The 15178-nt window shown below is 39.8% G+C and overlaps 1 protein-coding gene across 4 annotated transcripts in view; it reads right to left on the bottom strand.

The window, feature by feature from the left end:
* Positions 1–15178, bottom strand: part of SULF1 (sulfatase 1) — a 106278-nt gene that overhangs the window by 51480 nt on the left and 39620 nt on the right. For all 4 annotated transcript variants that reach the window (XM_052704894.1, XM_052704895.1, XM_052704897.1 and 1 more), the window contains one exon: positions 9264–9503. In XM_052704894.1, the coding sequence (XP_052560854.1) occupies positions 9264–9503 (240 nt within the window). The remainder of the gene's footprint in view (positions 1–9263; positions 9504–15178) is intronic.

The raw sequence follows: 15178 nt of genomic DNA, 5'->3' as shown, positions 1-15178 counted from the left end.
ACAACAGTAAAGAATAATAGAGTGAGCATACTGAGCCAAACAAAATCAAGGACAGCCTGTGGTTCAGGGGAGATTTGAGGCCAATCTTCCTGAATGCCATCCCAGATCCACCACCTCCATGATCTTGAGGAGGCTCTATGTGCTGCATTCATCCATAAAGATCTCTGCCAACCTGCCTCCCACAAAGATCAGAGCCTCTCAAGCTGTAAAATGAAAGTTGTGGCAATTTATCATGTAGAATGGTTTGATAGCCCCACCTATAACTAACACTGACTAATACTGAGACCTGAACACTGTTATTTACAGGTTTGCTAAACTTCACTCAGTAGTGATGATAGTTTCCGTGCTATCTGAGTCAGGCTGGATTTTGCTACATGGAACATTTTAGCCAAACAGCCCAGAAATTTCCAAGAAAAAGGCTAGTGAAAGATAAATGAGTTCATCCATTTAAAACTCTTTGGCAAGCATTTTTTTGAGATGCTCTAGTGTCTCTAGGTTTTGAGGTAGCGCCTTTGTAAATAACAGAGGTGGCAATGAAAAAGTGTCCCAAAATGGCCAGGCTCTAAAAAAGCTATAGCATACAGATGTGATCAAGAAAGACATAGCTTTCAGCTTAATGTCACCATGGGTTGTTCCTTTATGGACTTGAGAAAGTCCTTAGAGTTTAAATTTTGACCCTAAAACAATCAGCTTCTTTCTTTCCTGCTCTCTTCTGATATTCAGGCATTACTTGAGAGAAAGCCACCAGCATAAAATGCAGAGATGAAAAGTCCCGGAGTTTAGGGATGGGAAAAGATAAATTGAATTTAGAAAGGGAAGGGAGGCTTGGAGCTGCTAGGGGGCAATTCATCTTGGAATTTCCTTACTTTAGATTACTTAATTTTGAAACTTTAACAATGTTTTGTTAGCTCCCCCTTGGCCTCCTGAACCCCATATTTTCGGCATGTTATGAGACTTCAGACTGACAGACTGAACCATTCACCTCTCTGTTGGCAATGATTTAGCATTTAATCATCAAAATAATCTGAGAAATGTCAAGTTTTAAGCAGCTCCTTGAATGACAGTTTGCAGAAATAGATGTTTCGCTCTGTTGTGGAATAAAGCAGTTCCCACGTCAAACACATAGTAAAGCCCCGAATACTTGTAGAAGCAGCAGTAGCTGTGATAATGGATCACATTTGCCAAATTGCTTTAACCAAGAGAGGTTTGCTGGTCAAAAGCTCAGGAGGATATGAGTAATTACACTTATGATGGGAAAAGCCAGGTTTTTACTAAAACACAAGAGTTCAGTCATTTCACCCTGGCGTTTTCTAAGTACCACTGAGAACTGGATAGGGCAAGCAAGTCAGAGCTGGAGCTTAGTGACAGTGGTTAGTGCCTGGGTCTTCACACTTTGAATGAAGACAAGTGCCTGAGTAAAAGGGAAAGCACAGTAGCATCCACGAGGACAAAGAGTAATCAGAAGTAATCACTATGGGTGTCTTCCAGGTTTTTTTGTTAGCTAGAGGGTTGTAAACAATTAGAGGGATATGGAATGTGTCATGGGACTGCTCAGGAGCTTACACTGTGATAAGCAAATGTTCTTTCTGGATCCTCACATGCTTGGCTTATAAAGTGAACCCACATCTTTAACAGAGCTATAGCCTGGCATTTGCTGAACTGCCCAAGTCTGAGTACAGACTGCAAATATTCTGCTTTAGAAGTTACTTATTCTCAGCAGTTCTAGAGTTTAGGAAGCCATTCTTGCTTCCAATTAATAAAACAGAGATTATGACTCAATAGGTAAAAGCCTCATTAAAAAACAATGCTATTTCCAGGGACATCTTTTCATTATTGTGTGTAATGGCCCCCACAGGGATAACAGGAAAGATAAATGCCAATTTTTGCATTTTAATTAGACTGATTTTGTCTGTATTCTGGCAGTTTTGCTAACTGTTCCCAGGACACATAGTTATTTTTTAATCACATGTAGAGTAACTTTGTATATCAAAATAATTGCATTCTGTGTGAACATGTTCAATTAAGTTTATGCAAATGCTGCATGGCATGGGGAACAGTTGTACGGGCATCTATATGTCTCAGGAGTGGCTGCAGAATATATATGTCTGGTAGCTAATGTGAATAGATTCCTTAACACAGTTTTTTGTTTTCCTTTTAGTAATTAGCTAATGAGTCCTGAACTGGACTGAGATCGTCAGGGGACTGCAATTGGCAACAAGAATTTGACCCAGGGGATCTCTAGAATTTGAAGCCAGGATTCTTACAGCTTAATGTGATGCAAATTCTCACAATTCCCAGCAGTTAATCTCCCAGCACTTAATACAAGCATTTATGACTAATGTTTACAGCATTATACAACAGAAGTAGGCCCCTACCTCCTGTCAGCATTAGTGAATTAGCATACAGGTGAACTGGGCTGTGACTGCAGGAGGCACATCTCTACACTTCCATGGATCAAAGGACATATATTGTGCTCCTATACTCCTGTTATTTGTTTAAGTTTATGGGAATGTTTCTGATTTAAAACAAAACCAAGCTTTTAGAAAGGCATACTGCCGTACGGTTTAGTCACCATGACCCAGACAAGAGCTTTAAGCAGACAGCCCACTTCCTTTAACAAAGTCAGGAAACCATTTACAAGAGTTACAAAGCACTGTTTACATGACATTTCAGTGCTGACACACGGTGACTATGTGCTTTTGGGGACAGAGCCCAACAAAACTTCAGCTTCCGGATTATTCCAGTAAATTTCTCCTTGCTTTTTTCCCATTATGCAAATGATAGCTTCAAGACTGGGAAGTTTGATTTTTCCCATCTGCTGAATGATTGTAAAGCATTCGGATATCACATCATTAAACTGAAGAAAGTCAGCTCAGTATTCCAGTCCTCCTCAGGGAACGAAAAAAGAACAGTCTCAACAATTGTGCGAGGAAACTGAGGCACCAAGAGGTTAACCTCCAGCTAAGCCTAAGTCATGCAGGCAGCCTGTGGCATTGCCAAGAATATTATTCAGATCTCTCAGTTCCCTGTCTTGTAAATTAACCACAGCAGAAAACCTCAGGTTTTCTACTCGTTCTCCAGCTTTGTGGGTCTTTCCCAGTTGCTGTCAGGTTTACCCTTGTAACCAGAAAGAGCATTAAAGGTTTTATAACTCAGCAGTTGCAAAAGGCATTAGGCTATAACTTGATATACCAATCGTTAGCCTGGGTGACGTCTTTAACAAAGCTTGTATTATGGCCAACCTGGTAGCACTTTCCAATACTGATGTTGTCTGACACTTCTCATTATAAGAACCTGTTTCCAGTTGCTTATAAGTCTCTCATACTTGGACAGAAATTTTCCACACTGGATGTCTGCCTCAGGCTGAATTTTTTGAAACTTCTTAGCCTGAACAGTAGCCACCTTTGAGAACCACAGCAATGGAATTACATCTAACATCTGAAAAAAATTATGCGGGATTTCATTTGATAGTACTTCCACACTCTGCAATGAGAGCATGAATTCTGTCAAAGACATGATGGACTTTTTGTCAAGAAGGAATCTTTTATCGTCTTAGTTAACCCTGTCCATATTTTTGCTCAGTTTTGAAAAGAACACTGCAGTTTGCACAGGAACCTTGGGGCATTCCCTGTCCACCTGTGACTGGTGTCAGCAGGCGGGAGAAAGTTGATTGAAATGCAGAGGGCAGGAGGTGAGCAGATAAGGATATGCAGTTTGGGGAAGGGCCCCAGGGATGCTAGCAAAGGAACTGAGAGAGGGGAAAAGGCAGGGGAGGCTCAGGGGCCCCGGACAGGGGATGTCAAGCAAGAAACTAGAAAATGAGTGGAGAAAGGGAAAAAAAGGTGACTGAGAAGGAAAGGGGGTGGAAGAAACTGATTTGCTGAGTGGACTGGGAAAGGAGATTGCTAATGACAAGTGGTGGGAACAAGATGTGTCTGTCAGGATTGAGTAAACGCCAGGCGGAGAAAGAGGGTGGAACAACTTGTTGACAGATAGGCTGGGGGACAAGGCTCAGAGAGGGGCTCAGGAGGCACCGAAGGGCCTGCAGGCCTGAGCATGTGCATCGCGGGAAGAGAGATTACATGTTTGGACATTGGGAGTACACAACAGTGCCTGGAAAGCTCTCCTGAGTATCACTGGAGTCTTCAGTAGCACTGAAACCGTCTCACCATGTATGTGAGCAAACCTCACCCTGCTTACTCAGCAAAAACACAGCAGAGTTTTGCTGAGAGGATCTGAGAACTCCATCCTTACCAATCTGGATTAGCATCTCGCCTCCTGCTAGAGGTCTATCTTCTATTTCAACAGAGAAAAATTAACCTTTCAAAAACGGTATGTTATAATACATTTCTGCCATTTGGCCAAATGAATAGGACAGATGGATTAGGTGCACGCACAATGTTCTACCCAGATCTTCTGAAAGGAAGCCTTGCTGAAAATCCTTTATTGTATGGTTTTCTGCACAAGATCTAGTAGCACATAGTTCTGTTTTAAGTGTGAGTAGGCAAATATACTGTAGCTTTTGATGAAATCCTGAACCAAAAAATGTTTCACTTCAAACTTGCTCATTATCCTCTTCAGCCTTTTCTCTCATCCATATTTCACTTTCTGTGGACTATTTGAATATCTTTGGCATATTTCACTTTTACTTGAACATTTCTCAACTTGACTGAAAGTACAATTCTATTCTGAGATGTATAAGCATATTTTAAGTTACTTCAATTATTAACAATTTAAATGATGCTTGATGCTCCCCAGCCTCTTTTATACCAATTAAGGAACAACCTAAAGTATGGGATTCTCTCTCCCTTTCTTTATTTTTACTTTAGAAATAAATAAAAATTAACTCCCTGCGTACTCATTCCCACCTGTGTATCACATCCTGACATCCTCTCTGTTTTGCAGTGGTGTATGAGGCAGGATATAAATTAGGCCACTGAAATGATGCAAATTAAAAATAATAGTGTATGCTGGCAATCAATTGTACTGTAAGGCTACAAACAGTTTGCTGTTTCCACACACGCTTTGCCTCCAGAAGAAATGTATCATCTTCAAAAGGCATCGTTTCTGCACCTTTTTCAAAGATTTACTTGTCTGGTGTGTCAAAGTGGAATGATGTACAGTTTAAATACTCCTTCTTCAAACTGCTTGGCCTTCAATCTTATCACCACAGCATTTTATTAGTTATTTGACCATTACACTAAGAAAGGTGTAATAATTGACAGATGTCAGCTGACATAAAACAGACGTTGATATAAACTGTTGAAAATATTATCTAGATGTCAAGTAAAGGACCATTTCTGTTCATCATGACACAGCATTCTGTGACCAATGTCAGCAGTATCTTGTCCACCCACTTCCTGAGTTTTGAGTTTTACAAACATGAGCATTTAGAAACTAGCATTCATGTTGCTTAACTTTGATATTTTGTCATTTCTGTCTTATAAAAGGCTGAGAATGCCATCAGGACAGTTGCATACACGACCCCTAAATCTTACGCTGATCAGCTGACCCTTTTGAGCAAAAATAAAATATTGGGAAATATGTCCTCATAAAGACAATTAAACAAATTATTAAGCAAATAATTGCCTTATTTGGTGATCTTTGGTCTTTCAAGTGGAATTGTGTAAGAGAAGAGCCTGATCCTGAGTTTGGCCTGTTGAGGCAGTGAGTGATTGTGGAACCAGAGCAGACTCCTTATCTGCCCAGCATGACTACACTGGCTACGAAGGGTTAAGAGGAGAGAGGGTTAGAAGGTAATCAGCTTTTAAAGTAACGCTTAGCAGAGGGTTCTGAATGCATATTTATGTTAAATCAGGAAGGAAAATTTAAAGGTATATTTCTCTTCAGATATTCAAGGGACGAAACTTCAGCTGATAAAAATCAGCTGATAAAATCCTACAGCATACAAAGGATTGACACGCTTCGTAGCAATAAAATAATGGTTACATTTATGTCTCCTAGATAATGGCCACCACTGGAAAGGCCTAAAAAAAACTTCTAACTTCTGCATCTAATAATCTTGAAAATAAAATTTCTGAATCTAAATAGCTGACGGGATGTTTCCTGACCTTAAAACTACAAGATGACAGAAAACGTGTCAAGTTTTTCTGACAATTTCTATGAGATTTGAAAGTAATTACAGTGACCCTCTTTCCTTCTATATATGAACAGCTGAAGTGTATCTAATAATAACAAGTGTTTCATCTCTGAAGTTCTCCAGAGTTGCTTTATTTTCTCTTTCTACCTATTCTCTGTGTCTTTCTCTTCTATTTTCTATGTTAGTCAGTATTCCACAAGTTCTAGTTTAATTTCACCAATTTTGTGGACTTTCAAAGTTAAGAAGCTGTGCAGCTGACTCACTTCTGCTTTAGCATAGAGCTTGTGGCTAAAGAAAATGATAAAAAAAATTGCAACATCATTAATTGTTTTTGGATTTTTTTAAAGATAATTAGAAGCAAAAGTAATTTTGGTTTGGCAGTGATGTTACTGAATATTGTCTGCCCTGTTCCCACACAGCACAGCTCCTGCCTGTGATTTAGCACTGATGTTTTAAACAAAGGATGTTCCCAGGAAATGTAACATCTCCATTAGGTCACTTCAGAGTAGAACAGAAGTAGAACAGTAGAAGAGAAAAAGGAAAGAAAAAATATCTGTTTTTTGTCAGGTTTTCCCAGTGGGTTCTAATTATGACTGCAGTTTATTACAGCACATTTCAGACCTCTCTTTAAATGGACTGCTGTGCCTGCTTGGAGTCCTCGTGGCTTTAGCAGGACTCTCCTCATAAGCAGCCTGCCCTTGGGTGATCAATTGCAGCATAGAGGGTTTAGTTAAGGCTGAGGCAGGTTTAGACAGCGAATGCTTTATAGATGTTGGAAACTATCTGGTGTGAACAGAAGTAAGAACATTATATAAACAATCTGCCACCCCCTTATTTCCACTGGCTTATATAATTATTTGACCCTGTGCAAAACGTGAGAGCTAAATCCTCATCATTTCAAACAGAGAACCAAATTCAAGGTATAGCATGTTGTCTCAACTGCTGTATCGCACTGGGGTTCTCCAAACTTGTTCCTTTTAAGGTTGGCCACCAAACAGCAAGTGGCATTTGGCCCTCTGAGGTGGATACTGATTTACTGGTTTACCTGCAGCTTCAGCACAGAGTCACAATGAGCCCATGTGTCGTGTAGTCAATCTTTCTCCCTAGCTACCTCTTTCCTACTCCCAATTATTTTTGACTTCCAGGTATTCTTGAATCATTACAGTTTTATTAAACCTTCTAGCTGTGAAATGTAAATCATTAGTTGGTTAGTGGACTTTTGATGACTCTTTAATGAGGTAACACTGTCCTTGAAAAATGTATCATAAGTTCAGCTGTTAATTAAGCTGCCACTTCAAAAAATAGTTGAGAGGTAATTTGAAAGTGGGCTCATCTTACAAGGAGTTAATTAATAAGTTCTTTAGGGCTGCATTACTACAGGGTCAAACAACATACTATAGTCAGAAACAGAGTTTCATAAATGTATTTTCATTTGCTTCCATGTTCTTTTTCTCTGTCCTGCCCTTTGTTAAAACTCAATTGTCCTGCTTGTTCTATTTGTGTACTTGTGTTCCCTCAGTCTGTTTTTGGAAAGGCTTTTTTTTCTTTCTTTTTTTTAAATCACTTTGATCCTTTCCATTTAATAAAATCAATCTTGCATTTAGTAGACATCTTCACATGCCTTCATAATTCACAGCAGAGCATATTTACCCAAGCAGAGCATGTAGCCCCAGAAGGGCAGAGGGCTACTGACAGCAAAGTCAGCCGTAGCTGTCCAGTTTATGCAGGAGGCATTCAATTCTGCAAAGGTTAGACGACAAGTCAGTAAGATACTGAACTTTTTAAAGAGCAAGAAAGGTAGATTCCACATGAAAGGGACATTAAGCAGAAAGGCTTTAGGGTCATTTCAGCACTTTTTCTAGCACTGACTATCAATTTGCTCTCCCCTCTCTTTTTCTCCTCAAAAGCCTTGGTGCTGACCCTTACTCGGGTTTAGCCGTGCTGTATTCTGACAGCAAGTCCACAGAAATCAGCTCTGCAGAGACTGGAATGTTATTCAGTGCATGTGTTGGGCTCAGAGAAGATAAATATTTGTTTGTTTTAGCTTTTTAAACAGGATGCAGCTCTCCAGAACTACGGAGAGAGAAAGAAAGAGTGAGTTGTCTTTGCAGCGAAGAAATGATGGCATACAGGCAGATAAATGTGAGGTGCTGGATATAGCAGCATTAAGAGAATTAGCACAAGCAGACAGCGTGGAGACATTAGCCTGCTATATGTTTTGAAAGCAATCTGTTCTTGTGCCTAAACCACTGATAGAGAAAACTTCTTCCTTACCAACTACATTGTAAAGAACACAGTTGGCAATGAGATCTGTGTCTATGTGGTCCTGTAAAGGAGAGTCTTTGTAGTCAAACGATGCTTCTGGACAAATTGCACCCTGATGACCTCGCAACCTTCCCGTACCTTGGGAAGGGGAAGTCAGGCTGGAGCCTAATGTGTCTGCAGATTGAATCGTAGGTGATAGGTGATGCATAAATGAATCAGGTTTTACATCAAGCTGAAGCACAGACGAAGGGAATAAGAAGAGTTCTTTGTAGACAGGACAGGGATCTTCTGAGTACGGAAAACCACCAGGAATTTACAAGAAAACTATCAAATCTTATTGGTGCACAGCAGAACAATCCTTCTTAAAGGCATGTTTCTATTCATTCTCAGAAAATGCAAATGAAGTATTGCCCTGTGGCAAAGTTTAAATTATAGCATTCACCTTGTTTCACTCCCATGACAAGCACTTTGCTCCTGTGAGGTCTTTGGCACCAATCCCTCGTTTGGCCCTGACACCTTCCCCCAGAACTGTTAGCAGCTGTCTACAAGCAGGCCATAATACTGACCATAATCATGGCTTGAACTGCCAGTTCGGACCCACAATGCCACGAAAATGCACCTCTTTCTCACTAGGTGTAGCATGCATAACAGCATATTTCCCACCTGGGACATCTGAGCATGAAAATATGCTGCTCCATTACAAAAAAAGTTCTTCATATGGCTGTTAGCTGCCAATCTGTACCAGTAAGTCACGCTACCCTCCCTCCCCACAACACTAAACCCTCCTCTATAAACACAATTCTGAACAGTAGTCACTTGCTTTTAGATGGCGATTCAAGACCCCATATTCAACATCCATCACCATTACTTGAACACAGAGTTAGTGTTTGCCTCTTACCTGTTCGATACCCAGTGTTATTCAAATACACGGCGAAAGTGCGTGGCTCATGAGTGGCCTGCCAGGAGGGAGAAGAGCAGTTTTCATTGTTGGTGTATATGTTGTGGTTGTGCACATACTTTCCAGTCAGCATGGAGGAACGCGATGGGCAGCACATTGGGGTGGTTACGAAGGCATTGATGAAGGATGCCCCTCCATTCTCCATAATCCGTCTGGTTTTGTTCATGACTTGTAAGGACCCTGCAATAAGTGGATCTGATTATCACTCTGCTGCTAAAAGCAGTTGGAACGTACTGGATGCTACTTTGTCATGAAAAGCAGAGTATCAGCGATGACCTTTCTTTCAGACATCAGTCTCTATTACTCCATAACTTAGGTAATTTTAGAAGAAAATATAAAATCTTTTTTTATATCAATGAAAAATATTTTTTAGGATTCCAGAAAGATTGAGTTTCATTTTTTCCCCCTCAGGCTTCAAAACAAAGCAGAAGTGCAGATTAATCTAGAAATATAGCATTAGAACTTTAGAACTATATCAAATTCATAGGTCAACAGTTCTCCAAACACTGCTCTAGGAGAACAGTATTTTATACAGACTGCATCAATGTGCCAGTAAAATATGTAAAATTCTGAGGTTGCTAATGAATCTATTACAATTCCTTCCCTTTTATCAGATAATCAGAGAGAGAGAGAAAGAGAGAGAGGGCAGAAAGAGGGAAGAAGGAAGGGAAGGAAGGACTAGATGGTTGGGAAGAGAAAGAGAGAATTTGGCAGTGATCTCCCTAAGCAGAAGTTTCTCTGGGTTCAGGATCAGCATGGCTGGCTCCGAAGCTAAAATACTGTGCTCTACATCAGATTTTGGAGATGAATGTGCTTGTAAAAAGTATTAGCAAAATTCAGAACTTTTCTCAAGAAACTCTTGCATTCTCAACACACTTTTGCATTGATTCAATTTAAAAATTTTTCGGTGTTATTCGAAACATCTTAAGAAAAAACAAGGTGAGACTGGCAGGGCTTGCATGCTTCTGACTGCAAAAAGGCTGAACAGTTCCTGATAGAGTCTGTCAGTACCTGCTGACAGCTGTCAAGTTTTGCTCTTTTGGTTATCCAAAAGAGCAGAGATTGAAGGGTGAGTGTGAACTATGGGTTTGTCAGTATGCTGCCAGGAAACGTCTGTGAATTTTAATACTTACACAAATTTGGCTGTAAAAAGACAGTTCTGGAATTCTATTTCCTTTTTTTTTTCCTTTGGTTTTACAATTCATTTTTCATAATAGACAGCGGTCAGCTTAAATGTAAAATTAAAATTAAAAGCATTGATTCTGTGGATAGAATAAGAGTTTTTCTTGATGGTTGTGCCTGGGTCACTTAAAAAACAACAGAGTTTTAAAACCACAAAAGAAGTATCTCTAAAAACACAGAACTGCCAAGAAGTTCATCTGTAGATGTAAGCAGTAAAATCTTATGAAGATTAGCTGTTAGCTAATGTTCAGCATGCTCAGTTTAGCTTTTGGGCTAAAGAGTCAGTGCTGAGTGTGAAATCTTTTGCATCACAATTGTTTTCATTAAAGAAAAGAGGAAGAGGCAGTTCTTGAAATAGTTTATGGATCTCGAGGGATGTGGTTAGTGGGCATGGTGGTGATGACTAGATGATCTTAGTGGTCTTTTCCAACGTTAATAGATTCAATGATGAGTATCTTCCGGTGCAGTAAGAATACCTGTGTCTTTAAGGATACATTCAGCACCCTGAGCAGAGATAGCAAACGATTCATTTTGGATTCTTCTTCTTTCAAAGTCTTTCTTTTCTAAATACAGAGCATTTGCATTTGTGCTTTCCTGAACTCAGTACAGATAAAAACCACGTGTTTAGAGATACAGAGAACTAAGAGAGTGACTGAGAGCTCCCTGAGCATGAAAGGTCTTCCATTTGTGTGAGCGGGAGCGTTTCACTGAGTTATTAAATTATAATCAAATGAGAGATGTTTCTCACTCTATATGTCTTTGTTTTGTACACAAGGTTGGCTTTTCCTTTTCGCCCCTTTTTTTTTTTTTTTAATAGCTTGGACATTTTTGAAATGTCAGTTTATGACAGAGCTTAGCTGCAAAGTGCTTGTAGGTGTTTGGACGGGAGTGCACTGCTGTGCTACTCTAATGCACAGTAGCAGCAGCAGGACCACTGTGCACTTTCATGCCTCTCTGCGTTGGAGATGAATAGTTGTTAGAGCAATTCCTCATTCCTCTGCTTGGTCAGCCCTCTTCTCTTGCAAACCTGCTGTTTATGAGTAACTTTTTCCTCCAGGTATGCACTTACTGACACCAATAATAGATTTAGCCCCTCTGGAAATTCTGAAACAGACACTTCAAAGCAGGTGAGACTTCCTCATTTGGAAAACAAAACATAAGCAGGAGATAAAACTTGTTCATAGAAGTTATAATCCTTTGCTGTCTGTAGCTCTCCTCACAGCTTGTGCTCTCTACCATCTGGCCCACAGTCTTCAGGGCACACACATTCAGGCGCTGTCTGACAGCAGGATGCTCACACTCTACATGACCAAGTGGGAAGCACCTGAAGGGAACCAGATAACTGGGAACAGCCATTTTGGACACAGAAGTGAGCAAGTTTTGTCAAACACAAAATTCAGTGTCACGTCTCCAACTATTGTCCTCATATGTTGAGAAATGTGTGGTAACCAAGGTTTCTTAAAGAGTAGTAAAGCTGGTATGGATTTTCACCCATATGTATCACAGGTGGGCATCTACACAATGGGACAGCTAAAACCATCTTGTCTTAATTTGTTTGAAAGCACGGCAACTGGAAGGTGATGGGCTTTTGAAAATCTCAGAACGTATCTTCATTTTTTCAGATTACATTTTTTAGTGCTTTGAAATTTCTAATGAAGCTGGAAAGGAAATCAGGCAAGTTATGCCTCATATGATGTGGCCAGCTGTGATCCCTTCTCCAACAGCTGAAAGCACAGGATGCATTTATATGTATGTATATACAGATAGAAATCCATCCCTTTATATGTATGTATACATAGGTATAAATCCATTTATCTGGATTTTGTTGGATGGTGCAATAGGCTGTAAACAAGTGGGCAGAGGTAGTTACCTTGTTTTAGTTCTTTGGAATTTTCCCCCCACTTTCTAAAGCTTTTTCATACTTCTCCAAAGCTCAACGGGCTCTGAGTTAGGAATGCTAGAACTACCAAAGTATTCATTAGTTTTGACTCCTTTCTGATGTTACACAAAAAACTATTCACTGTGAGGATTTTGTGAATTATTGCGGAGTCATGGCTTGAGGGACTGATATGTAGAAGTACATAGGAGAAAGAAGCGATGTAGAAGCTTGAGGACTGAGGAAGTGATTAAAGACTGAGCATAAAGTTGGAAATACCTATCCTAATTTCTGAAAGGAATATAGAAATGACCTCAATGGAAGCTGGGACCACTGCCTTGAGGAGCAGCAATACGCTGCCTCCAGGGGTGCAGTGACTCCTGGCTCCTGTGGAACCCAGCGCTTTGTCTTGAGCCGAACTGCAACGATGTGCCAGTCTTGAGCCAAATATGAGTTTGCCTCAGTGTCAGGCAGTTCCGCCTCTACTTCAGAATCTTGGTGGGGGCTATAAAGTACACATAGGTCCAGTTTGACCAATCAGCTCCCAGCCCTGGGAACCAAAGTTCTTGCTGATTTTTCTCAAGAGCTGTGGACGGGCTGCTTCATATTGGTTAAGCCACCATCTTCAAGCTGATCAGTAATACCCTTCCTCTGTACCACATTCCTCCCAGTATGTACAAGAACTGACTGGAGTTGTGGAGAAATTTGGGGGTTTTATCCGATAAGTTGTATGAGACAGCAGCTCTGCTAAACTTCTTTGTATTCAGAATGCAGAACTCAGGGAGACGGTACAGATCAATATGACAGCCTGCTTTGAGCACTAACTAAATGCAAGTTCTCAGATTCCTGCAAATTTTACTTCGGATAATTCCCCTCTATATCATTTGCACTCAGGCAGCTGAATATTTTGGTTCAATGTCTACGCATGCTCTGGAGACAAATCTTTCCTGATTGAAGTCTGTAGCGCACCTTATATGCTTTTATGTTCAAGCATTCATTTAGAACAGCTTTTAGAAATGTTCATGCTGGGAATATAAGAGCAAATAATCCATATCAAGAGACTTTCAGTCTTGTGAGTTTTGGATAATTGTGCCCTAAGCTTTATTCTGCTTGTGGCATAAAGTGTTACTTCCCATTGACCTCTGGGAAACTCGGGATTTTTTCTCAGGAATCACAAAAGGGCAAGGGGATAATTCACACATGGAAAACAGTATGGCTTTGTTTTTCAAATAAGCAGAATGATTTATTAGTAGAAGTGCAAATAATGCAGTACAGTAAGTCTTGGGGCTGAATCCTGTTTCCTGTGAAATGATCTATGAAAAGGGGAAACCTGCGTCTTTCATTCAATGCAGTGGGAATGCATGTATGTCCAGGCTATTGCTCAACTGCTTGTTAATAAGAGCCAGAGCCTCTGTGAGCATCCAATGCGGCTTTCAAAGAGAGGAGCTCCACAAAATGAACAAAGTGGCTTGCCACATCCTTCCTGCTCTTTCACCACTTGCACACCCTCTCACAAGACTGAAGACAGCTCATCGGTAACGCTGTTCAGAGATATGTGTCTGCTGACCTACCTTCCCCAGTGCCCTGGAGAACGCAGGCTCTTTCTGACCACAAAAAGGAAGACATGACTTGACCCTTTTAGAGAAATTTTCAGAACGACTCTATCCAGAAGAAATGCATTCCTATTGTAATAGCTGTATTTTAGGCCAAAAATAGAGCCAGGAACAGCCATTCATTATGCAGCACAGCTAAACAGAGCAGACATTTGAAAGAGCAAGAAATGAAATAGATAAGATGTACTCAGATCTCAGGGCCTGCTTGTGGAGCTGTGGGGGATAGCTGCTGCGTCAAAGGATTAACCCTCAGTCACAAAATACAATTTCTTAATTGTATTCTCACAATCCAAAATGACTGCGTAAATTATTATTGTATAATGACAAATACAAAAATGCCAGTAAGTCATGAGTTTCTGGGGCTGCTTTTAGATCTAGTCCACCTTTTGTCTACAGGTTTCTGGCTGAATGTATGCAATCTTAGAAGAAACGAATTATTTTCTTACAAGTTTTATGAGAGAAGCATTTTGCTTTATCAACCTATATGGCATTATGTTTACAAATTCACCTTACTTTTATTAAGAGCGTGCCTTTTGTTAAAAAACCCTAAGAATGCAAGATTTCATTTCAAATTGATTTGCCATTTTTTCACCTTTTTGATCCTATCTTCCATCCCCAGAACTAAAATATTTGCTTGGGAGAACCTAAAATGATCCTCTTTCTCTCCTTAATTTTTCACTTCAGGCAGTAAAAGAAAAAATCAGTTATATGCATAACCATTATAATGTCTTTCTAACTTACATAATGGAAAACATTCAAAGGTCTCCTGGAACATCGTTCAAGTGTTTTAACATTTTCCACCCTAAGAATAAATATGTAAAAAATCACTCCTGGCTGAAATACCCAGGTTGTACTCACATATTTAGTAAACTGGTGAAAGCAAAACTATCTTACTGTTACATATGGACCACAGTTTTAAAACACATCAATTTCAAATAATTCACATAAAAATTAATCTTATGTGTCCTTTTACAGCTGATTTTGACAAGCATATATTTCCTAAAGTCTGGAATTAAACCTTATAAACACTATTAAATAATATTTGTTAACTCATTTTCCAAATCCATCCCACATTCTGATATTGTTTCAGAACCACTGCCTTCTCTGAGTTTAAAGTACTTGCCTGGCAGAAATTATTGAAACACACATGAGGAAATGAAGTAGCAAATAAGAATTTTTTCTCA

The sequence above is a fragment of the Tympanuchus pallidicinctus genome, unplaced genomic scaffold, assembly GCF_026119805.1.
Source record: "Tympanuchus pallidicinctus isolate F22 unplaced genomic scaffold, pur_lepc_1.0 scaffold5, whole genome shotgun sequence".
Lineage (NCBI taxonomy): Eukaryota > Metazoa > Chordata > Aves > Galliformes > Phasianidae > Tympanuchus > Tympanuchus pallidicinctus.
This window is presented reverse-complemented; position numbering and strand designations above follow the sequence as displayed.